General features: G+C 38.5%; 2 protein-coding genes across 6 annotated transcripts in view; both read right to left on the reverse strand.

The window, feature by feature from the left end:
- The window catches only part of tmem131l (transmembrane 131 like), a 29,785-nt gene extending 22,303 nt beyond the window's left edge, over positions 1–7,482 (reverse strand). For 4 of the 5 annotated variants that reach the window (XM_046417977.1, XM_046417958.1, XM_046417968.1 and 1 more), the window contains exons 1-3: positions 6,596–7,187; positions 6,397–6,470; positions 2,840–2,883 (exon numbers count right to left, since the gene is read on the reverse strand). In XM_046417977.1, coding sequence (XP_046273933.1) covers positions 2,840–2,883; positions 6,397–6,470; positions 6,596–6,764 — 287 coding nt within the window. In that variant the 5' untranslated portion in view covers positions 6,765–7,187. Of the gene's footprint in view, positions 1–2,839; positions 2,884–6,396; positions 6,471–6,595; positions 7,188–7,224 lie in introns of those variants that run through there. The other variant, XM_046417985.1, reaches the window with a different exon arrangement.
- Positions 7,483–9,622: 2,140 nt separating this feature from the next.
- mnd1 (meiotic nuclear divisions 1 homolog (S. cerevisiae)) lies at positions 9,623–24,437 on the reverse strand. The gene is made up of 8 exons (XM_046418045.1): positions 24,149–24,437; positions 23,605–23,670; positions 22,889–22,946; positions 20,969–21,117; positions 19,282–19,356; positions 19,011–19,125; positions 13,004–13,048; positions 9,623–10,320 (listed from the first exon to the last, which is right to left on the reverse strand). The coding sequence occupies exons 1-8, from the start codon at positions 24,149–24,151 to the stop codon at positions 10,214–10,216; spliced, it is 618 nt and encodes a 205-aa protein (XP_046274001.1). The 5' UTR covers positions 24,152–24,437; the 3' UTR covers positions 9,623–10,213.
- Positions 24,438–24,734: the final 297 nt, after the last annotated feature.

Consider the following 24,734-nt stretch of genomic DNA (forward strand, 5'->3'; position numbering starts at 1 on the left):
CCCTCATGGTTTAACACCTGTGAAGTTACAATATCTTACTTTCTTTCTCCCTGCTGTAGATTTAGCTCCTGATGACAAACGCAATAATTTGACATAAAGAACGACAAACAAGCTAGCAGTGGGGTTTGACTTGTGAGTGAGCCACCACCTCCTCTGTTACATAACAAGAGCTTCTCTCCTTTATGCAGATTTTAATTGTTTGTTAATTCATAACTTGTCAAAGAGTACAACTTCAAGCTGTGTTAGTCAGAGCGGAAAAGCCGTGTGTGTGTGTGTGTGTGAGAGAGAGAATATGAGGGGGCAAATGTGAAGATGAAATGAGGTCTTCTGCAGAGGAGTGTTGCATGATGACAGACAGTTGATACAGATCTGGCAATTCTGTTTGAAACCTAAGGTCAGCAGTTTCATTATTATCTTAACAAAAGCAGATTGCAGTTGTTAAAGGCAACATTTAGGAAATGCCTGCCTAATTACAATGTACATCTGGTGATCACTGCAGGTGTAAAACTAATTAGCTTCAGTATGCAGAAGTTAAGAAGAAAACATGCTGCACTCTCTTTTCTCATGTAGTGTCAGCTTCCTACGTACTTCTTTAACGGAGGAGGAGGTTTACAATGTCACATTTATCAGAAACTTCATTTTTTTTAACTCTAAATTCAACAGCTGCTGCCCTTAAAGAAAAACTCTCAAGCCTCTCAACATGTGTACCACTGAGCTGTAGCTAAAGGGTTCTGTCCACTGCCACGGTACAAAAATAACAAGTTATGTTTGGCGCTATTTGATCCCCTGGATCTAACTCAAATAAAGTCAATGTTAGCAGCGACCTCGGCCATGCGACAGGGTAGAGGTTAGGACCAGTGTGGAGTTTAGGTCAATGAGTGTTCACAGGTGTTTGTAGAACACAGAGGAACAATAAGAGTAACAGTAAAAATTGAAAACACATGGCACAGTAATACTTGTGTCACGGTATTAACACTCTACTGCAGTGAAGAGTAGGTGTTAGGAAGATATTTTTGAAATGAGCAGAATGAATGAGGGGTATTATAAGAAATGATTACGGTGCAGTTTAAAAGACCTAAAAAGACCAGGGATGAGTTCATTTAATTTTCACATTAGACTGGGCTCCACGGATGGAAACCACGAAGCTCTCTATCTGCATCCTGCTTTGCTCTTTAGGCCGGGAGAGAGTGATGGCAGGCCTGCTAAGTGCCTGATAACCCTGGCACGAGAGGCCTCACAGCCCACAGCTCTGGAGGTCTCCAGGTCAACCAGCACTACGAAGCCTCCTTTACCCGTCACCTCCCCGGATTTAAAAATAGCCATATTCCCACACTGTTCAGCACCAGCTGGCTACATGTAAACCAGATAAACTTTATATTAATACTGAAAGCTTCTCACTGTAAAGGAGTAGTTCAGTACTTCAGCAATGTTTACCCCCATAAAGGTAAAAATCAAACATTGTTTAAGGAGTTGACTTTTTTTTTTAGCGCTGCTGCATTAATCAAATTCTTTCATGAATTTCCACCTCAAACTAATCTCAGTATTACTGTCATGTTGCTATGTCGTATGTGGTTATATATATCATAGCACCACAATAACTCAGACGCAAAGTGCAGATAAAAACCATGCAGAGGAATACTAAATCTTGCAGAAACAAGTCAGCAAAACTGTACTTTTAAAAGATACCAACTTCTGGACAAGGAACACACTTAACCAGTTTAGGTGTATGATGTGCTGGGTTCTTTACATTTCTGTCATTACTACTGCTCTGTAAAAATAAACAGGGAGCAGAAGCAAGCACAAATGCTGGAATATATGAGTGCCTCTTACAAAACGATGTATTTAATACGAGTAAGAGGGATAAACAAGTCTAAGGATTGCTGTGTTTTTGAGCAAAATATTACTAAACAATACCATGAATTGCTGCACTTTGCGGGAAACATGTTTTTTTCCCCCCAAACAATTTTGTGCAGGAACAAAAACAGCTGGGAAAGACAGACCTCCCCTCCTTTTTCTTTCAAGGAGTTCTAAAATTAGTCAGGAATTTAGTTCTGTGCCTCTGTAACACACGCCCCTAAACTCTCTCTCTCTGCATGTCCGTCACACACCCCCTTACTCACCAACATAAACAGCATAGCCTGAATACAAGGGAGGACTTTAAAAAGGCCTTTGTAGAAACCTTCAGGCCTATTACACTGAAACTTCTCCGCCTCACTTGTCTGTGCGAATACAAAAACAGCCCACAGCTACTGTTAAATTCTGCATATTAAAGAAAACCCTTCAACAGAGCTCTACTATAATTTATAGTTACTTGAATACGTTAAATTGGCATACCTTGTTTTTTTTTTCAAGAGCTCACAACTTGTTTTTCCATTGGGCAGTTGACAAACCAAACCTACGCCACAGCCCAGACTTCATTCTGTGTCTTACAGTATAATTCTAGTGTACATCATTACAGGAGAAACACTTCAGTATGATGCAATCTGTATGTTGGTTTGGGGTTTGTCGGTAATTACGCAGCTTGGTGGAAACTCTCTATATATGTCCAAGTGCCATTGGCGAACAGGTGGAAACTTTTCATCAACTTCATACAGCTGTAAATATTCCTATAAACTGCTGCATGTATGTGTGACTTTCTCTGACCAAAGTTTGAACGAGCAAAGAAAGATGGTTTAAATGTTTTGTTTGGTTTGGTTTTTTTTTTCTGACGCCTTCTGATCTGGGATTGCTGGCTGTAATGAATGTGTAATATTACAAATGTGTGAAAAAAAAAAGAAAAAAACACCCACAGAAGAGTTTCAGTTGTATGTTGTTCCCAGAGTAGATATAAAAAGCTCACCTGTCTTCCAATGGAAGACCATCTTTTCTGCGTTCCTTCTCCGCCTGCAAACGATAGAAAAATACACTTTAGTCAGTATGGTCAAAACAGCAAACTGCAAACAATTTATTCCACATTCACACTGTGGCCTAGAAAGAACCATATCAGGAGGCTCTGTGGGATGTAAATCCACTGGTATGCCAAACAGGCCTCTGGCTACTCTGATGGTTTTCATAAACGAGTGGTCTGATGCACATTGATACGCAACCGACTGCCCTGATACATTTCATCACGCTGTTGTATTTCATTTCCTGAAATCTCAAGGTTTAATTTTGCATAAAATATGATTTCACTCTAAATAAATCAGGAAATCCAAGCAGAAAACTGGAACAGCCTTGGGAAACTGAAGCTGGCATTACATCTTTTCCACCCTGACTCCAAGGGGTTAGACAGAAGGCAGCAATTTCTGCCAGTGTTGGCAGAATATACTGTAGTTCTCAGAACAAAACAATGAACATCCAGTTTGATGTTCTCACACTGTGTATTCAAGATTACTGAATAAATACCTTTCTGAAGATTACGGACTACACAAAATATTTCTGTGATTGGTAATCAGGTTACAATTGGATAATGTTGATATATGTGCTGAAATTAGGTTTTTCACTTTTCTTGATCTTAGACACATACTTTTTACACTGTAGACAGTATCTTCTCTATACTTAGGCTGCTTCATTCATTGGTAAATTACTTCATTGGTAAATTACTGAAATTACTTATACATCTATCTATATCCAATTTACATCCACATGCATCGATCCAATTTCAATGATCTGCGTATAGTGTAAGGAAAACAGATTAAATAGATTTTATTGACGTGAAAAACAACAAACATTAACAATGTTCCTCCACTTTTCTTTCTCTTCCAAGCACCGATATTGTGTTTCTTCCAGAGTCCGGACCATCTTGCCAGACATTCACAAATCATATGAAGTTGAAACTTTGGGATAATCAAGTTATGTTGAACTATGGGCAAATTCAAATGATTGCCTAACCAGATAGGACTGTGCATGTCAGCTAGATTTACTGGGTTTAGTTTAAGTTCGCTCTTCTTGAGAAGAAACATCTTCATAAATAAATTTGACAGTTAGTCAATGAAACCCTTTGTAACAAAGCAGAACCTTTAAAAATACACATGCCAGCAGGGCTGCACGAAAGCCATAAAAGGCAAACAAACAAACCGGGTGAACATTTTACTGAATGTGGCTCCCTAAATAGGTGCCTGCAAAGTGGAACACAGCAGTTCAAACAGCAGTCCAAATGCTGTTAACTAGACTGTAGTAGGTCGTGTGCACCATGCATGGCCTACAGAGATAAGCGTTGGTCTCTTCAAATACAGAACATACAGTTTCCATAGGAACAATCTGTGGCCTTATGGCTACATCATGACTTTATGATCACACCACATGACAACACCAATGGAGGCCATGATATAGCGACTATCAGAAACACTCTGATGAAATCCTGATCTGTCAAGCATATCATCTCTTCTCCCATTTTTCCACTTGCTCTCCACTGCAAACTACCTTAATTATACACTAAGTCAAACACACACTCTACAGAACATATAGTTCGGACATTTTGAAAAGCACAACATCAGACGATCTATTGTTTAGAGGCTATATTGTTTCTACAGAGGTAGAGACCACCCTTTAAATGTCTTTGCAGGCTATGCAGCAAATACATATCAAGACTACATTAATGTAGCTTGCAGGGGTTTACTACTTTTTTCATTATGGTGATATGGTATCATAATTTATCTATTATTTAATTAAAAACAACCATTTTATCTATATTTTTAATCTTTTAAACACTAAATTTAAAAAATAATTTACTTAATAATATATACTGAGACTAAGAATGTTATGCTATACATAACTGCAAAATTCAATGTGGAAAGACGGTAAAAGCTGTAGGGCGCAACTTGACAAGTTCCAATTAATTTGTACTTGTTTTATTTTGTTATATACCCCACAATGGCCCCAGCACCTATGAAGCTTGGCAAGTAAATGGCTTAAGTGTGTGATAAAAACATTTTCAAAACAAGAGAAGGAAAGCTGAACTAATTTAACAATCGCGAGCCTCCTTTTTAGACTTACAGCCAATTCAATACGTCAGATCCAAAAAATAAGAGAATCAATTAGGATTCCTGATGTCCAAATTTGATTTGTACTATGCAGCAAGGCACCTGACACCGTATTTCCTGTATTACCACTTCATTCTGCCCGCAGCGAAACACACTGAGCTACTTAACCAGTTGACCACCAGCAACACTGGAAAGCTGAAGAAAGACACCCATGTCATGCTCTATTTCACATAGCCCTTGTAACTGAGACAGCCACTCCATTCACCACTGCCTATTTAAACATGACACCTAACAATGTCAACAATTCTGCCATCTGCCAATAGGACTACAAGGTAGGGATGAGTGGAAAAAACATGTCCACACACTGACTCACACCTCCTTTCTCCCCCTTTATTCAAGCTAGCATCACTTTCAAAAAATATCCTACAACCTTTAAGAATCGTCTTCAAAAAGCTGAAACAACTCCTGCTGTGTTATCTCTGGTCTGGGTGTGTATATGGTAATTACTGCAGCATGCAGATTGCAAAAAACGTATTTTAAAAACAAAACATAGCTGCAACTTGATTCTGATTCTGAAAATCAATCAAGCATACTTGTGGTACGCAAACCTGCTTTTATTTATTCAGCATATGCATCAAATTTCAAAAAAAGACAGCTACTCATAAAGAAAACATGTACTTTACTTAATGTATCAAAAGAGCTTAGGGGTAATGTATATTATCATTTTTACTTCTCTTCAAGGCAACCAATTAGCAGCCCTATGATGAGGGGTGTGAACAAGTGAAGAAAGAAAAAGTGCCACACGCCCCCTCAGGTAGCATGACAGTCAGCTGGTGACCTCATGACAGGTTATCAGTGAACACTTAACTCCTGCTGTTTGTGCTGGTCTTGCCCCCTATTACATAACCATCACACATGACTAGTTGAAAACATTTATGCAATGAAAACTCAGATCCTAAAAAAAAAAAAATATAAAAAAAATATATATATAAGGCATATATATATAAAGCAGTAAATAATTTCACAGTAGTCTCCAGACTGCCTCATTGCTAATGTTATCTCAGTGTGAACTGCTGACTGAACTCCACAATGGACACTATGTACAAAAGAAAACAAGGAGGAGCCACATAGCAGGTGGCCTCCCGCTCTAGTTTCATTTCAGTATTTAACTATGGATACCACCTAGAAAACTACAGCACTTGTACAGTCGTATAACCACAAAGTCGTATATGATCACTAATATTTCCTTGCATAAACAAACTCCGCTTTTTGTAAAGTGGACTTAAACACAACGGGGGTACATCGAGTTAACCACACACGTGTTCGAGCATCTGGCTGCATTTTAAAACTCTTTTGCATATAAATACTCTCAATTCCCCATTTATTCAACACCCACCCCACACCCCAAAGAAAAAAAAAAAAGAATTAGGATTACCTGAAGTGGGACTAATGGGTCTGCATCCTCTGGTTGCCAGACCTCGACCACGCTGGTGGACATCTGACTTAGAGCTTCGTAGGAGCAAGAAATCAACAGTGAGATGTTTGGTTGGAAATTGGGCAATGTGGAAAACACAACTGAATGGAAAGGCAACCAGATCGAACAGTCGAGATAGTTAAAACTGCAAACTACACACCTCCGTTATTATTACTGGCGATTACAAACGAGTTAACTGAAACGACGTAGACGACAATCACACAGACAAGTGAGGAAATGACTTCGCCTCGGCAGGCTGACAAAGGCTCTTTGCTAGCTGCTCGATTAGCAGGAAGGTTAGCTTGGTGGCTAACGAACTTGGAAAACATCTCTGAAGCTACTGCACTACACACGACTATTAAGTTCTCTGTCTAGGGTTAAAATGCTATATTTTATAGCATTATTACGGAGACAACAGTAACCGCTAAGCCCTCATTTTAAGTCCCGACGATACGTTAACGTTACTTCCCTGCCCGCACAAGTTATCATTTCGTTAGACCAAACAGCACAGGGGAACTGGCAGCTAGCATGAACTAAGCAGGCTCACAAGCCCTCTTCCCTGTTGCTAAAAATTTAAACACATATGGCTAAGCCGCTACTTTAATTTCTTTTCACCCATTTTGTTTTTAAATGCTGCTTGGACCATTATGCTTGCCCCCAATTTTGCAGTCAAATCAGCCTCGCTAACTTAATTTTTTTCTTCCTTTTTTTTTTTTTTTTACATTATTGCAACGGTCGTGTTCACGTTAGTTACCCCCACCGAAACGGAAAATAAAGATGAGTACAAACCTTGCAGCTGTGCCCCTCCGTGCTGTACGCACGGTAAAAGTAATTGTAGTATTCCTATTAGTATATTGATCCACGTTTTCCGGTGACAGTGGCTGCCTTGTTGGAAGTCCTGTAGCCCCGCCATGCTGCCCTCTCAGCTAGCAGCCTACCTTGTGCTTCGCTGCCGTTGGTCTTTCTTTCTCTCACCGACCGAGCAGCAGCAGCAGCAGCACCAGCAACACAAGCAGCAGCAGCAGCGGCGGCGGCAGCAGCTCCCTCCCTCCCTCGGTCGGTCCCTCCCTCCCCGCCCCCTGAAACACACTGAACGGTGCGGAAAGACCTCAATGTCACTTACACTGTTTACGTGTCTGTTGTTGAAGGTAAACCAAACCAAAAACCTGCAGCGGTGTAAAGAAACTAAACATATTTATCCAAGCACTGCACTTAAGCACAAATTAGAGGTACTTATACTTTACTTTGGTACTTTCACTCCACTATATTGGACAACTGCAGTTACAGGTTACTTGCAGGTTATGATTTTTAATACTATGATGCACTGTAAATCTCTACCTAAAACAATGTTAAATGCTAACTTTAATGCATAAGTAATAATAATATAATAAAGTTATATGAAAGTTCACACCAAAGTGCATTATGCATAATTTAAATTTGACACTTTACTTTGTAATGGCACTTTCTTTTTCAGTACTTTTACATAAGAGAAGGAATACTGAATACGTTCAGTAACACCAGTACTGACCAGTACAGGCATCATTCAGTGGTGGAAAGTAGCTTTTGTACAACAGGATAATAAATTCTGAGATAGGCTTTTAAATCATATAAAATACAAAGCAGTGATCAGGATTTAACTACTGTTTCACAACTTTTTTGGCTTGTGACCCCTTACAAATAATTTAAGTGTCTAGGTGGGGCTCAGTGACTGTTAGTAAAGATATGTCAGTGGTGGGGCTCCTTTATTCTTCTGATGTTTCTCTAAAGACAAATTAGAGTCCTGTTGTTGTTCTTCTTCTTTCCTCTTCCATTAACCATTAGTGACCATTTGGAGGGAGGCCAATGTAACAACTGAATTATATATAAAAATAGTTACTAAAATGCTACTTGTGCATTGATTCATCATATTAACAATCCAATAATTAATCTATAATCAGTAATGGAGGCTGAGTAATTGTTCTGCAGAACCACTACTTGTGCTTCAGTGCATTTGCATTGTGTTGGTACTCTTAATTTAACTTAAATTAGTAAAAATCTATCTGTATTTAAACAAATGTCAGGAACTTTGAGCATATGTTACATGCAATAAAAGTAATGTATGTATCAGTGTTACACATGTCCTCTGGGCCTTTACTTTTAGTATAAGTTCTAAGTCAGCATAAATATTGCTTTGTTGATCTCCTGAGAGGACAAGAAACATTTAACCAAAGAAGCTGCAATTAATGGCAGTCTTTGAGTTAGTGACAGTAAAACTATGCCCTCCACTAAAGCTTTCACATCCAGCACGTCGGTCTTATGAATCATAGTTGGGGCAGGTTGGGCAGGTACACACATGAATCTACACTCAGGTTACTATTCAGTGGGTGTGTCAGTTCTACCAAAGAAAACTGCAGCCAAGCATTTAAGCATTACTTTTTGCTGGATCAGTTTTGTTGCAGTCACCAGTGCACTTCTAATTAGGAGCTTAGGGTTGCCACAATAAATTTAACAGCACTAACATTTGCATCTGCACATTGTCTAATGGCAGATTATCCTCATCGGTACAGATTAATGAATTCATGTATTAGGAAGCATGCCAACACTTTCATTCAGTGGACCACAGTATGTTTGGAAGGGCACGTCTTTTTTTTTTTTTTTTAAGTATAATCCACCTCATAAATACTAACATGTTCTTCTTTAATGGCTTACAGATAAAAATAACTTGCACTCAGAAAATTAGAAATAAAAAGCAAGTAATGAATCAATAGAGAAGTTACAATGTTTACACAACATCTAATGGAAAGATGACTAAACTGATGCATAAGACAAGCACTGAGCACGTCTAAAATTTAAATCAACACACCCATACACACTGGCAACTAGGTCATTGAGTGAAAACAGGACACACAGCTACTTGTTTTGCATCTGGTTTGTCAGAGAAAAAGGGAGGACAAGAAGCAGAGCAAATAGTCATTCTAGGCATGTCATGACAACAGTACTCTTCGTTTGTTCATACAGAAAGTCGGTGTGCAATTCTGGAGAAAAAAAAGAAAAAGGAAAAAAAAAAAAGCTGCTTTTGGGAGATTTTTGCAACAATCCAGTGGATATGTCTGAACAAATGAAGACACAAAAGATAGCATAAATACATGTGTACACTGCACCCCAGGTTTTGTAAGGAATATATCCACAGAAAAAACTTGTAAAACTCATAGGGATAATTTATTTGCAAGAAAAGAGGCTCTGCAAAAAGTAAACATACATTAAATATATACAGAACTTGAAGACCTAACATACTCAAAAGGTATCCTCCGTAATTTAATTCTCCTGTCAGTCAAAAAATGCACAAGCATTTGATTCCAAATCATCTGTTTAAACCATACAAATTAGCTCCCTGGCTACACAGATGTGTTAAGTATTGCTTCCTTTCTATCATCAACTTGGGGTTCTCAGTTTTCCTGCAAACAGGTGTCCCAAAAGTCAGACTGCTAGGTTGCGTTAACCACAGAAGCCCTTCACAGCCACTAATGGTTGGTGCTTCTCTTCTCGGGTTGCATCAAAGCAACATATCAACTGGTAGTGTCCATCTGCCACAGCAAAACTTACTGATATCCATTCCTATTCAAGGCCCACCACAGATCATACATCCTGAAATCCTGAAGCCTGGGGCCTTTATTTTCATTACAATACACAGAACATAAAGTAGAACTGCTGAGACAAAGTCTGTTACCTTCAAACTCGAGATTAGACACTTATTTTTCCTTTGCTGTGCCTGTGAACTCTGGGGAAAAAATGCTGGCAGTCAGTCCATGTAGTCAAAGTCCTCAGGAATCCCAAAGGCTTTATCAATGCGGCTATCATCAAAGGCAAACTTCTTCTTTGTCCATGATTTGATGGAGAAAACATTGTCTGAAAACAGAAATCCAAAGCTTTGTTTAATGAACTGAAAAATACTGATGCACTTGCCCTGTCAGTGTTAGATAGTATTATAGATACCACAGTCGGGCTGGGATTTTGAGGATATTCTTGGACTTGAGAATCATGGTTGAGGCCAAGAACAAACCATCTGTCTCACTGCTCTGAAGCGCTTGCTGTTTTGGTGAAAGTTGAGTTATTTTGGCTGAAGATTTGATTGTTATTTCCAGAACAGAATTTCCCACCAGGGACTATCTATCTCCCGGACCTGAAAATAATTTGGGCAATTAGGGAGAACGTGATGGATCATAATGGGTCTGAATGAGGGTGGGGGCAGTCTATGTTAAATCTTGTTGAGTACAGATTTGATACCATATATTTATCAACATGTGCTGTGTGTGAGATGGAATTTTAGCAAGTTGTTGAGGCTTAGTTTTAATTTTGTTTTACTTACTGCATTCTTTCATTCATTTTTATCTGCATTTCGGGCACCTTCGCTCAACTATCAAGAGGAGGCAGAATATCGGCCAAACTGACTGACTTAAAGGCATCATATAGATTGTAGTATTAACAGTAACCAAGACAGATAATCTAAAATTAAACCATTTCCTGAATTTGATAATGTGTGTTGGTGAATGTATCCTGATTATGTGAGAATACATTGATGTAAAAGAAAGTCATTCATAAAACACAATATAGACAAAATTATTGGGACAGACTTCTTTATTATTCAGTGCAGGTGTGGTACATGGCAGTTTTTCAGGTGTTGGGCTCGGCCCCTTACTTCCAGTGAAGGGAAATCTTAATGCTTCAGCACACCAAGACATTTTGGACAATGTTATGCTTCCAGCTTTGTGGCAACAGTTTGGTGAAGGCTGTTTTCTATTCCAGCACGACTGTGGCCCAGTGGACAAAGGAAAGCTCCATGAAGACATGGTTGGATGGGTTTGGTGTGGAAGAACTTGACTGGCCCAAATTGGAATGGAGATTGCGAGCCAGGCCTTTTTGTACAACATCAGTGCCTGACATCACAAATGCTCTATAGCATGAATGGGGAAAAAATTCCCACATAAACACTTCAAAATGTTGTGGAAAGTCTTCCAAGAAGAGTGGAAGCTGTTATAGCTGCAAAGCCTCCATGTATTTATAATGTAATGTCATTGAAATCCCCTGTTGGTGTAATGGTAGGTGTCCCAATACTTTTGTGTATATAGCGTCCAACAAGTGCATAAGGGAATGCACAGTTTATCTGACTGTGCTTCATTCACACATCAGCTTATACATCCACCAGTAGCCTAGACAATATTCATAACGCTTAAAATCCACTTGTTTAGAATTGGTTTGATGTGTTTTATGTCTCCATGTATGTTTACGCATTAATGCTTTTGTGAAGCACTTTGTCTCTTGAAAGGTGCTATATAAATGAAGTTACTCACATACTTACATGACTGTAATGAGACATGGCGATGACCTAATGCTTACTCTATACTGCATTTTATTTTAGTCAGTTTCTTTGAAGTGAAGGTGACTGATTTATGAGACAAGCTCAAAGTAAATCAAATAGCTTCCTGTAGATTAACACCTATTTTATCAAGTGCTTAAGTCAATAAAATCTGAATCACAGTATTTGCAATGGCTGCCACTTAAAATATAACAATATGCAGGTGAAATGCTCAAAACGTCCTGACAGTCAATTGGGAGAAGTGACAAAATAGTGTTGTTAGTTGCAACATGGAGGTTACAGCTGGTAGTTACAACGCATTGTACTTAATTTAAGGCAGAAGTTGTACACAACACCGTGAGGAAACTTTTATGCTCACTGCTGGAAGGAAGAAAGGAAGGAAGGAGGAAGAGGCATCTGAATTCGTTGACCTGAGGACTCAAAACACTGCAGGCCTGGCTGGTTGCCCCCCCAAAGGTCAGCTGGTTCACCAAGGTGCTTAGAATGCAGTGTTGACTGCCAGGAGGTTAAGTGTCCTTAGAGTTTGTGCTTCATGAATTTGACATCTTTAAAAAGGGTAATCAGTGGAGAAAGTCCTGCCACAGAGATTCTTAAGTTATTTTTGTACTGAGTATTCAGAGGCAGCTTTCTTTAGTGTTCAACAACTGTATTGCTGAATCTTGACGAAGGCTGCTACTTATGATGAGCTGCACGGATTATTAATCATTTAATCTGATAAACAGAAAATTTGTCGCCTACTATTATAATTGATTATACAGTTCTCTCTCATCTCACATTTCAGAATATTCTACTGTCTAGTCAGTGTTAAGTGTATTTATAGTACCACTGTAATGTCAGTAAATATTTGTTTTATTAGTAAGCCTGTTCAAAAATTAGCTTCATTTAGTGTTAAATTAACTGGCTAGCCTATATAGCTTGTCTGTATTACTGACCCAACATGTTCAGTAATACAGACCTGCTCTCAGAACAGAGAAAAGGCCAGACAAATGTTTTCTTACTTACTGTAATAAAAGCTTCCCAACAAGAGTTAATTATGAATGTCAAAATATTACCTCAATAATGCCCGAAAATATTCAACTTACTATAATGTAAGACATGGATCAAAACAGTTTCAGATTCTCTTTTTGCTTATCAACCAATTGATTAGTTAACTAATTATTTTATTCCAGACTTATTACATGCGTATGTACTAAAAAAAAAAAAAAAAAGACTCACCTGTCCACCTGGAAACAGCAGCTTTTGCTACAACATTTGACTTTCCTGAAAAAAAAAAGAAAAGAAAAAGTATGATCAATATGTGTATTATACATCCTTGCTGCAATGTGTGTTAAGAGTGAGTTATTATTCACATTACTATTATTTACACAGATTGACTGAAAAGACTACATTCAATCAGGGCTGGGGACTTGTAACTTGAATTCAAGTCACACTTAACTAGCACATAATGGTGACTTGACCCTGGGCTTCAGACGCGTCTTCAAAAAAAAAAAAAACTTGATTTGGACATGTGAACAATCTTTATTTTACTTTATTTGCATTAACATTAAAGGAAATGTCTGACAAGCATAAGCTACATGTTGTTCCCTACCATATTATCAACATGCATCAGATACATGTGGCTGCAGATAACGCTGCGATAACAACGCCGTGGTGAGCACACTCGCAGCTGCTGTTGCTACTAACTTTGTAGTTAACTTGATTACATCGACAGGATGAACGAATGTTTGTTTGCCACACTTTGACACACAGAGAGCTCTGGCTGTGATTTGCTTCTTGGCCTTCTCCCTCTTCTTTCATTTGCTTTTATCTGCAGGATCTCCTGATTTTTTATAGGCTTACAGCATGACTCACACTATACTGAGTATTTTGACAGAGTGACTGATATCAGGCAGTTCGGCAGATTTCTGCTCGATCCCAGGAAGTTCATGAAAATCGGAAGAGCAAGCTTTATCAGCAGCAACGTTCAGCGTTGTAACATTGTTACAATAGTGACATACAAACGCGAAATTTTTTCATTCCTATCTCCATTCCAGATCATTTCAAGATTTCATGATAGTGAAACGGGGGAGGCACTGAATAACTTCTGACTGATGGACCTGGAGACCACCACCAAACAGGCTCATTACTCAATAAAGAAGCACGTAAAGAATCTAAAATAATTCCAAAAACCATAAATAATCCACATAATTTTATAGATTCCCTTCAATATACAGGGTCACACCCACCGAGCACATAGTGTGACAGACTGTGATTTCTTTGAGGTGCATTCTGCCCTTCCCATGTCTGGAGATTGTTAACTCCACCTGTAACCACAGCAGCTTATTGCTATCTATGGGTGTGGTAACCATTGTCAAACATTTTGACCTGACCCATTCAACCTAAATCAAAACTCTTTAGTCTAGGCACTACCACTAAAAAAAAATAACTGAGCAGCACTCATATGGATGTGTTTAAACTTTGGTTTCTGTTGGGTTTGCAAAGTGTTTGGTGGTTTTAATCCCACCTGTTGCCATAACAGTTCATTGTTATTCATGGGTGTGGCAACCACAGCGAAGCATAAGAGAGCACAAGGCATCTCAAAGAAATCCAATATGCAATAATTACTATATAATGAATAGTACTATTGTTCTGGTTTCATGTACACAGAGGTAAAGTAAATGAAGTAAGCCATGCAAAGGTTCCCTTACTTTTCATTCTTGAATGATTTGATGGTGCTGAGACAGCATTAAGAAAGTAAAGCCCTTCATCTTTTAAGATATGGGTTTACAAATCTTCAAAATGTTCAAATGTGTAATGATGTCGTTGCAGCAGTCTCAATCAGTGGTGAGAGAAGTAATCAGATCTTTTATTTAGGTCAAAGCACTACCCTACTTGGAAATACTCCAATTCAATTGAAAGCCATGCACTGAAACTGTCTTCTCAGTACAGAAGTATTTTTATCAAAATGTTCTTTGAGAATACAAAGTAAAAGCACTCATAATTCAGTGCTGAAAGTATTATCAGGGTTCAAGTACTCTTTATCTTTTCTGGTAGTTTTTAAATCAGCCTGGGAGTGTATTCTGACTAACATTCTACAATTAAAACTTCCAAATTACAATATCTAAGTTTAATTTCTAAAAATCACTTGAGCAACAATGCAATGCTCCATTAAACCCAGTAGACATGGACAGAAAACCACCAGGACAACAGGCTGTTTTGACCCAGTTAAGTATCAAGTCTAGCTCTTTTTAAACTTACATATCACAATTTATTGTGATGATGCGTGTGTCCTCTTTGCAGACTGTGAATATCACAAGCACAACATTTTGTACAACTGCCACACCCCTGATGACAGTTTAAGGTAAACGGTGTTCTTGCTGCACTTAATATTGATAATACAGTGGGTGATTTTTATTCAAAAAATACACTTTAGTCCAGGAAAGGAAGCTTGGACTTTGCTATGGCTACTGACTATAATAGATTATATCACCAAAGATGATGATTCCTAAAGCATAACTATGTAAGTAGAATTTTACTGTTTTAATGCTGTAACTGAGTAAATGTACTTGGTTATATTCCTCCACATGAGCCATCTGCTTTAAAGATGTCCTCTGAAACCAATCTGCAGGAACAGGTCTGAGCCCATTCTGCAAGATCAGTCCAAGCCCCTCAGCAGTAGACATAACACCATGACATTGACTCTGCACATAGCTGCACACAACTCTCAGCGCTCAACTCAACTTTCACGGAGGGGGGAGACAGTTATCTGTAACAATGATACATAAGCGTCTTCTTTGTCTCACTGATACTGTTGGCTTTATCTACTGAATCTGGGTGCCTTATGTAATATCTGTATGTCCAAGGTCTATCACACACACCAACAAGTCAAATCAGATCATTTACATGGCTGAGAGACTGAAATTTTGCCTAGCTTCAACTGACAGTGGAGAAAGCCTGAAGTAGTGAGAGTTTGGGGCATCTAATTTTAACAGATCAAAACAGACTACGGCCACAAGTCAGAGGGCATTTCCACAGAGTGAACACAAGAGTTCACACAGATGTCAGTTTATAGACAGGAAGGCCCTGGACTCCTCTTAACCCACTTGTGAATAAAGACAAACATTCAGTATCTCCGTTTCATGCTCAAACAACAACATCATACGACCAGTACGGCTTAACGTTTAATACTTCAATGAAATCTACTTTAATGTTTTATTACGTTTGTTAATATTTCAAGAGGAAAAATAACATCTTTCAGACTCTGGTTGGACAGCAGTTAAAAACAAAACAAAAAAAAAAAAACCTTTCCTGGGGATTGGACTGGAACTCCAACAGCTGTTGCAGAGATTAAAAAACAGGCACCAGAGTTTCTGCAGAAGATCTAACAATGTGATCACTAAGTTATTTTCTCTGGGATACAAATAAAAATAAGAACATAAGAACATTTTGGATTTTGTAATTTTTTTTTAAATCTTAACTTGATCTTAACTTTGTCTTTACATTTACACGTCAATCCAAATTAAGAATCTTTATAGTTAAATTTTGTGAGACATCTGGCCTTGGTTATACAAATGTACTGTGTCAAATACTCAGTATACTTCATCATACACAGTGCATCCATAGTACTTAGTCACCCGAACAACAGAGTCGACATAGACATTTGATCATGAGTGAATTAATTAATTCTATTAATTAATAATGAATTACCTTAACTTTAGACTGAGATTTAGATTAGATTGCTCTTAACTGGTTATGTACCTGAGCCCCAAGATTTACTTCTTTTCAGCTAATTTCAAAACATCAAACTGTCTCATCTGGATCGCAAGTAAATTAGTCAGCAGTTATGTGCTTTGTGTCCTTGAGATTGTTAGGATACCAGACAAATATGGTCACACTGCAGTGGAGAAAAAAAACCAGCAAAACTGTCCTGACCAAATGCATGCTTGGTTAAACACTGGGAGGTGCAGGTAAACAGAGCAGATATTTTTATGACACCACACGTCATGTGTACATAAATTAACAGACACCCTTTGCAAACACAAGACAGGTGAGGATTTTTGTAATACCACTAAAAGCTGTGTGCATTTTGTGGAGGTGTGTCAATAAGACACGGCCTTTGCGTTTTGTTTTGTTTTGTTTTTTTTAAAAAAGCTTTTAACTCCAAACCCTTTGGGCTGAGATATCAAATGTTACAAGGCTCATTTAGACCACAATTAAAACTGACATGCAGGTCTTAAGTGCAGAATGAAGATGCCTCTGATTCAGCAGAAAATGATTCAGCAGAAAGTTCACACTGTTCCCTCCTACTGGCTTGCACAGGCGCCTGAGCAATGGAGCAAGAGGAGCAGCAGCACCTCCTCTGTTAGATTTGAAAGAGTTCAGGGAAATGTGTGAGAGAGAATTCGAGGGTGTAAAGTATGTTTTTCCACTTCCTGTCTGTGTTTTTTAGTACTCTGAGCAGGTGATTTTGATCAGTGCCAAGTTCACTGCAGCACCGGTTACCGGTTTGTCTCTGTGTCTTTTCCATTAATGCACCTATCTCTGTGTTGAATGATTGATGTGCTGAACAGAAACTGTAGCAAGGTTTTATTTATATCACTTGACAGTTTGTGGGAGGCTGCAATGAAATTATTCAGCTCCCAGTGCACAGGTTTGCTTCCTGTATGTTACACAACTCTTCCGTCTCTTCTTATTAGTAAGAGATCCTCACTGAATGCAAAAAAAAAAATAAAACAAAACAAACAAAAAAAACCCAAAAAAGCAGCAGCTGCCTTAATGAGCCACCTGATGTTTAAATGATTTGATCATATTCTCTTGTGACGTTTTTCAAACAAAGAATTACTCAAAGATTTCAGCTACAGCAGCTAACTAAAAGTCTGCTTCAGCAGTCGGTACAAAATTTTAAATCCAGTGACAACAACCGACTCAACCTTGTTAGATACGCACAAGACAAATCAGCAAGTGAAATGGCTGCACTCGAGCTGCCGTTTAACCACGTTGTTAATGTCATGACGCAGCTGAGAGCCGATTCCAAGCTGTCAGATTCTTTGGAATCTTATGCCTCCGAGGTGATCAATTCACAAACAAAAATGACAACAGTGCAGAGTTTCTCTTTTCAATGTCCCAGACAAATGGGAGAAGTTCTGCTGATGCTGTTCATTACCAATCCAAAATGCTCATATTTGACGACCTGGGAAAGCGACAATCAACTACCTTTCTCCAGAATCACTCCACCTTTAACGCAGTCCATAGTGCTTGTGTCCACACAGGGAGTAACACAAATTTTTAACTTGCGCTACTCCTTCGTCTACGCATTAAGTTTGGCCACAACAGTACTCATTTACATTACACTTAAATTACACTTAACATGTCTTTCTTGTCAAACGTGACCTATACAAAAAACAAAGCATCCGTTACTGATGCTAACATCATCAGTAACTGTGTGAGTGTCTCAGATGTTATTGAAGAATGGTTTCAAATGGCTCTTATAATGTACACAATATTTTTTGAACAAGGTTTAATGTTATAGAATAAAATGTGCTCGGTTTTAACCGTTTTCTTACTTCTTACCAATCTACTCGACACGTCTATTTTTAAACCTCACGTCTAAACGGAAAATTAGTTGTGAGGCATTCTTTGTGCTAATTGTGATGCCTGTAAAATGACATTTTCAATTAAGGGTGGAAACACTGGAAATATGCAGAAACATCTTTCTACATAACAAGGGGTCTAACTACAGGTGTGCATATATCTGACAGTTCTTGTTTCTCGGGCAAGCAGCACGTCGTGTCGTGTTTTTCCGTTGACTAAGAAGACCTGAATAAAAACAAACGGTGTACAAATATTCTCCCATTTCATCCATTTTAAATAATGACAAAGAGGGACAGGAATTGAGAACCGGTTCCAGATTAAACACTTATCAAACAGTGGAGCTTTTTGCTTGTACACATCAAAGCCCTTTTTTCTAGGTTGTGTTCAGAAATAATAAAGCAGCTGTAATTTTCCTGCAGAGAGAAAAGCAGAATAGATAATGTCTTTGTATTATAATAAAATCCAACATGATCTCAAGCATTTGGACATTTAAAGTTCCACAAAATGAGAGTTTATTTTTGCTATACTGGATTGAGTTACATTTTCCAGGTGACAAAGGGTTCTCTGGTTAGTGACTGTGGGTGACTGGAGTGATGCTAATGCTTAAACCTGACTTTTTGAAAAACCAGTCAACCAGGTAATCCGTACTCACTCATCTCCTCAACCACTTCTGGGTCACATTCCTTGTATTTCTCCAACTCGGCCTGCAGCTGAGTTCGCTCCTCTCTCAGTGACTTTAGTTCCTTCAGCAGAGAGCTCCTTTCCTCCTGCACACACACACACACACACACACACACACACACACACACATCACTTTTCCGCATCTTTGTTAACATGCATTATTCATTTTATTTGATCACTGCTCGATAGAATTACATATATTTTTCCAAACAATGTGGGGAAGCATATGAGAATATTCTTACTGTATCTTGACGTCCCTCTTTGGCTTTTTCCACAGCTTTTTGTAGAGACGCTTTCCTCTGCTTTGCTTGAGAGCTCTTGAAAGTAAAATGAGTTTTCCATTAGGTATACTTGATACCAAACTGCTACCAAGGAAAATAGATTCTCAAATTCTGCCCTAAAATCATCACCAGTGTTGACTGACACAGAACTTTGAAGTGATAAAAGAGTTACTGAGACCAGGAGTGGACTGGGATAATAATTCAGGCTGGGAATCTAACATCAGCGCAGGCCAACCTGCACATTTTCTCCATTCAATAAAGCACATATACTCCAAGAGTTTTGTTGAAATATTTTTTCTGTTTAATGTTTACCACAATAAACAGTTTTTTTTCTTTTTTTTGTTTACTTTTGTCCTCAGTTTCAACATTTAGTCAAGCAAACTTCCATAATTAAGGAATAAATGTTTTTATATAAATTTTTGAGGAGTGTCTGGAGTGTATTTTTGCTCTTGGTATTTCCTCATAAGAGAGAAGTTGTTTTCTCTTTGATTTACCCTTTTCATTTGGCATTTTTTAAAAACACTACTTGCTATGTCACCAGGAAAATTCTCCTGGTGCTCTCAGTGGTCAGTCAATAGCAGTCAATAATCTCCTGAAATGCGACTTACTTTATCCAGCCAACAGACCACAGTTTTTTAAGTCATCACATCACAAACAGAAACTTACACCGCTGTGCTGAAAAGACAGATTTTAACCATCACACTCACACTATGATGTCTATGGTAAATAATCGATGTCTGTGTGCTGTAATGCTTGTAGCATTACTACATCATTATGTGTGACAGATTGCTGCTCTACAGCAGTCAGTTTCTGTCCCACAAATCTGGTGGCCAAAATTCTCTCGAAGAGTCACCTCCCTCACACCATCTGTCTACCATGCAGCAAAATAGGGAAGTGGGACACAACAGATGCACAGAAATTCAAAGACGAGCAGCACCATTTCTTTCCATGAAAGCAAATCTCTCACATCAGCCTAAAAGATATGAGAGATTCTCAAGTCTGAAGTTATTATTTGGATTCATTATTTTGTTTTGTTTTCTCGTTTTTCTATTTGGGAAATTGTCTGAATAATGTGTAATGTAATGTATTCAATAATTAATCCATCCACTAATCATAACTTGAGGGACTCTAGTGTGAACAGTCTTTTTTTCTGTACTGTGTACAGCTGCAGGTACTTGTTTCCTGTGTATTTATTCTTTTTAAATTGCACATCTTTCCCTTATCCTTGCATGCTTTGCACCCTCTATATCTGTTTGCTACTGTAACTGTAATTTCACAGTTATGGGACTAATAAAGGATGATCTTATCTTTTAAAAAAAAACCATGACTAAAGGAAAGAAAAACACAATAATTGAATTTAACAACTTTTTTCAATTTCATACTCAAGAGGAACTTGACTGTAATCACCTCATCTGCATTTTCTGTTACCAGAAGTGTTTTCCGTGCTCATCATATGCTGACTTCATTTACAGTAAATTACAGCGAGCAAAGTCTACTGACAGAAAACAACAACATTCTCCTGTCATAATGTGTGCTTTCACTGAAAACTGTGAAGATGCTGAGCTACAGAGCCGTACTTTGTTTTGCGATATCTGCAACTTCTGAGATATGAGGTCACTGTTTTCTGACTAAAACTGAATCCCCTCACCTGTTGCTGCAGATCCTCCAGTTTGTGCTTGCGAGCGTGCAGGGCCTTGCTGGGAAAGGACCAGTAGTAGTTGGATGTTCCCACTCTTTCACAGTCCACCATGTTGTCATCCACCAGGCTCTGCAGCACATCCTTCACAGTCATTGGAGCTTAAAACAGCAACGAGGGGGAGGGAGAAGACAAACACCTTTGATATTCAAAAATTCCTCTATTTCTTTCTATCATAACATTGCCTTCTCCATGTGGAGATTACACTGTTTGTAGTTTACCAATTTGACAACTGATTTATGACAGAGGTGTGACTGTTACAAGCTTAGCAGACTCAAGGTAATAAAAGATGTATCTGACATTGTGTTCAACAAAGGATTTCAAAAAGATAAAAATTAAAAATTAAAGCCAGCACCAGGTCTCATTTTTACTGCTGCTAAGTCTCACCACTCAAATGTTCACAAAATGAAACCCACACATCTGCAGCCTTTCTGCCTGTTTGCTGCTCATCTGAGAGAACACCGCATGAGAGGATGTAATAGAACATGAGTTCCATCTTGAAGAGTGTCAGCGGTGAAACGTGATACTCCCACACATTTGCAGAGCCGGTCCACTGTGAAACTGAAAGAGCTTATCCACAGCGTAACAGGCTGAGCTGAGTCCTGAGAGGATGTTGAAAAGCAGCAAAAATAAAAACAAGGATCAAAAATTAAAAACACTCCGGATGGATGAGCCAACCTCTGCATGTGCATGACTTCAGAACTGTCTTTTCCTGTCCTTTGACTCTCTTCTGGCCTTTCCAAATTTAAATTGTGCCTTCTGCCTTCTAATAGTTACCAGTTTGTTATTACTAGTTTTTTTTCCGATCTAGCTGAGATCACTTTCTTGGCCCCTTTCTCACATTTTCTCCCACAGGAACATGTGCAGATCTCTCGTTGCCCCCCTTCCCCCCCATCACTCAGTAATTACATCATGCCCAAGTAAGGGGGTGAAAAACATGTGCTTTTAATCACAGAGACACAATCCACTTTCTCCAGATTAATGTTCACTTTAAACAAAAAAGAAAAACAAAACCCCTCCTCAGTTAATCCAAACATAAACAACACAGTTTTCGTTCCTCTGCGGGGTCGAGCACTTTAAAATCCCTCTATACCCACAATGTCAGGCTCCATGTTGACATTGAGGGGAATATGTTTTATTTAAAAACTAAAAGCTTTCAACAGTTCTCTGCACTGTGAGATTACTGCCATTGACAGGTCTGGTTCTGCTTATGCAGACTAAATACTGTTAAGATAGCAACTGCTAGTCCTAAGTGTAGTTGCCATGGAGATTTAAATGTATGAGGGTGCAATGGCTGTTGACAATGACTGCGTGGTCTTAAATAACTAAACGGATGGCATTTTATTTAAGATACCTTATTTGGTGTTCATGTATGTTTTGCTACATTTGCTACTCTTGAAGCACACTGCAGTTCTATTAATGATTTAAATAATTTTCTAAACCAAAGCACGGCTATTATAACTCTGAATATTTGCTCGCCATTCAGGAAACAAAACTAACAGAAACAGCAAATACAACAAACAGATCCAACTAAAATACACTCGAGGGAAGGTCTCACAGTTGGTTGCTAAAGAAATATCTGTGGATTTACAGGATGAATTATTTATTTATTATGAGGCCAGTGTGGTAAATGCAAACAGTATCGTCTGTGAAAGTATGAGCATAATGTGCTATAAAGCAAAATGGCAAAGACATTTTGTGCATTATGTTTTCCCTTTAGGAATCACTTGAGTGTTTCCTATTCAGACACAACTCCTTCATTCATTCATGTTTTGAGTGATGTTTCTACCCACCAGCTGGACATGCGAGGACAACCCATTTTAAAAGAAAATTAATGATATTTCGTTATTCAAACTGTGGCTTATTCCTCACCTATGCCCTTTGTCTTAGGGGCGATCTTCTCAATGTCTTTCAGCTGAAACACGTCTTTCTACAAAGAGAATGAGAGAACACAATTCAGTTCAATTTTTATTTACGTCACACCAAATCATGACAAAAGTTAACTCTCGACACTTTCGAGGTTCGAGACTCTAAATTCAAGTAGAATAATTTCTCTATTTTTCCTCATTTTATTTAAATGTGTGTAATCATGAACTATTCAAAATGATTTCCTTTGCGAGGACTTACATTTTTTTTAACTTCAGGAAAAGAAATCCATCAAGCCTATCTCATTTCACCTCATTTTAACACGGTCTAATCTGACTTTGCAGGGCTGTGGGGTTGTGTGTGCAGAATGGGTGTATTAAAGAGAGAGAAAAGCAGCAAAAGACTTTTCTCTCAGGTTTTTAAATTATTCTTATTATTATTTCAGTATCACTCAAGCATATTTATATTTCGAGTGGAAGCAGTTTGGATGCTTTTGTCTATTTAACAAAAAGAGGGCAAACAACATAGGAAGCATTAATTCAACACTCTGCTTTTCCATATGGTGTTAAAGAAAACAAAACACATAACAATACTGACTAGTAAGTTCAGTGATTAGCTTTCAGATCCACGCAGTCACAATGTAATCAAGACAGTACAAACAGGAGATGTCACACTGGTATGGATTAAACTGTTATGTGGTCACCTGCAATGGGAAATCTCACCGTTTCAAAGAAAATCTCCATCATGCGAGTCCTCTTCTCCTCCAAACTTAGTCCTTTCTTCTTTGACTATAACAGATTAACATTTTGAGATATCATAAGGCCTGGATTCATGTCAGTAACAGCAGCTAATATGCCTCTGTATAACACAACAACGTTATGACAGGCAAGTGGAAGCGGACGCTACATGAGGATTTTAGAGTATTTAGAATACAAAACGTGAACATGTCACAAAATGAATAGCTACCACTTTCAGCATTTTGATATATACATGTTGAATACAGGCTGTGCTGGCTCTTGTTGTAGCAACATATGTTACGGACACCAGCAATGGGCAACAAAATTTGGTCCAGTTTTATGCACATTGTGTTTCCCTCCTGAGAGTCAATGAGTGGAAGACCCTGATATGTACAGTGGTAACGGGTTGCTAGGTGTATAAGCGGATGTTACCGTTAGCAGCTAGGAGCTAACTTGGCTTAGTAATGCCAGCCTGTACATACACGTCTCTGAAGTGCATTAGCTGAAGGTAAAGGTGAACTCTGCTTACCATTTTGTTATGTTGGCTGTTCCAGCAAACAGGACTGCCGCTCAGGTTTAAGGTGTATGGGTTGTAAGATGCTAAATAGAGCTGTTATGTTTGTAATTCCAACAGGCAGGCAGTACTGAATTTCCCGCGGAAGGCTGTCACCTGGCCCTGCTGCCTTCACTGTTCCTCGTTACTTCCACCGAACCTGATCGCTTGCTGACTATGAGGCTGTATGAGAATGTATAATGAATTCTGTCTAAGTCAGCGGACTATCGCATTAACGTAATGTGAGTTAGTAAAACTCGTACATCGATATAGTGTTAATTCGGCATAGTTTTCTAAACCATGTGTGGTGCAAGTATGTGTATAACGTAAAGCTGTCACGTTCGCCACCATTTTGATTATTTATTTCCGACTGCATTTGAAGACAACGTAACGTTTTAAAGGGGAGGAGCGATGTCGTTGTCTTCGGTTTGTGGTTTTCTGGCGCCCCCTGCAGTCTCTAGTGCAATACATCGCTCAATTAGGGACGTGTCCAGGGCCGGTTAGTGTAGCATCACGAAAATGTACATTTCCAAACTAATAGATGTTACTCACACTTCATAAA

This window comes from Scatophagus argus, chromosome 2 (assembly GCF_020382885.2).
Source record: "Scatophagus argus isolate fScaArg1 chromosome 2, fScaArg1.pri, whole genome shotgun sequence".
In the NCBI taxonomy this organism is placed as follows: Eukaryota; Metazoa; Chordata; class Actinopteri; family Scatophagidae; genus Scatophagus; species Scatophagus argus.

Coding starts and splice junctions, on each gene's coding strand:
- mnd1 (XM_046418045.1), bottom strand. Junction 22,947..23,604: donor TGGAGATTTTCTTTGAAACG/GTGAGATTTCCC, acceptor TTCTCTTTGTAG/AAAGACGTGTTTCAGCTGAA. Junction 13,049..19,010: donor AGAAGTGGTTGAGGAGATGA/GTGAGTACGGAT, acceptor TTTTTTTTTCAG/GAAAGTCAAATGTTGTAGCA.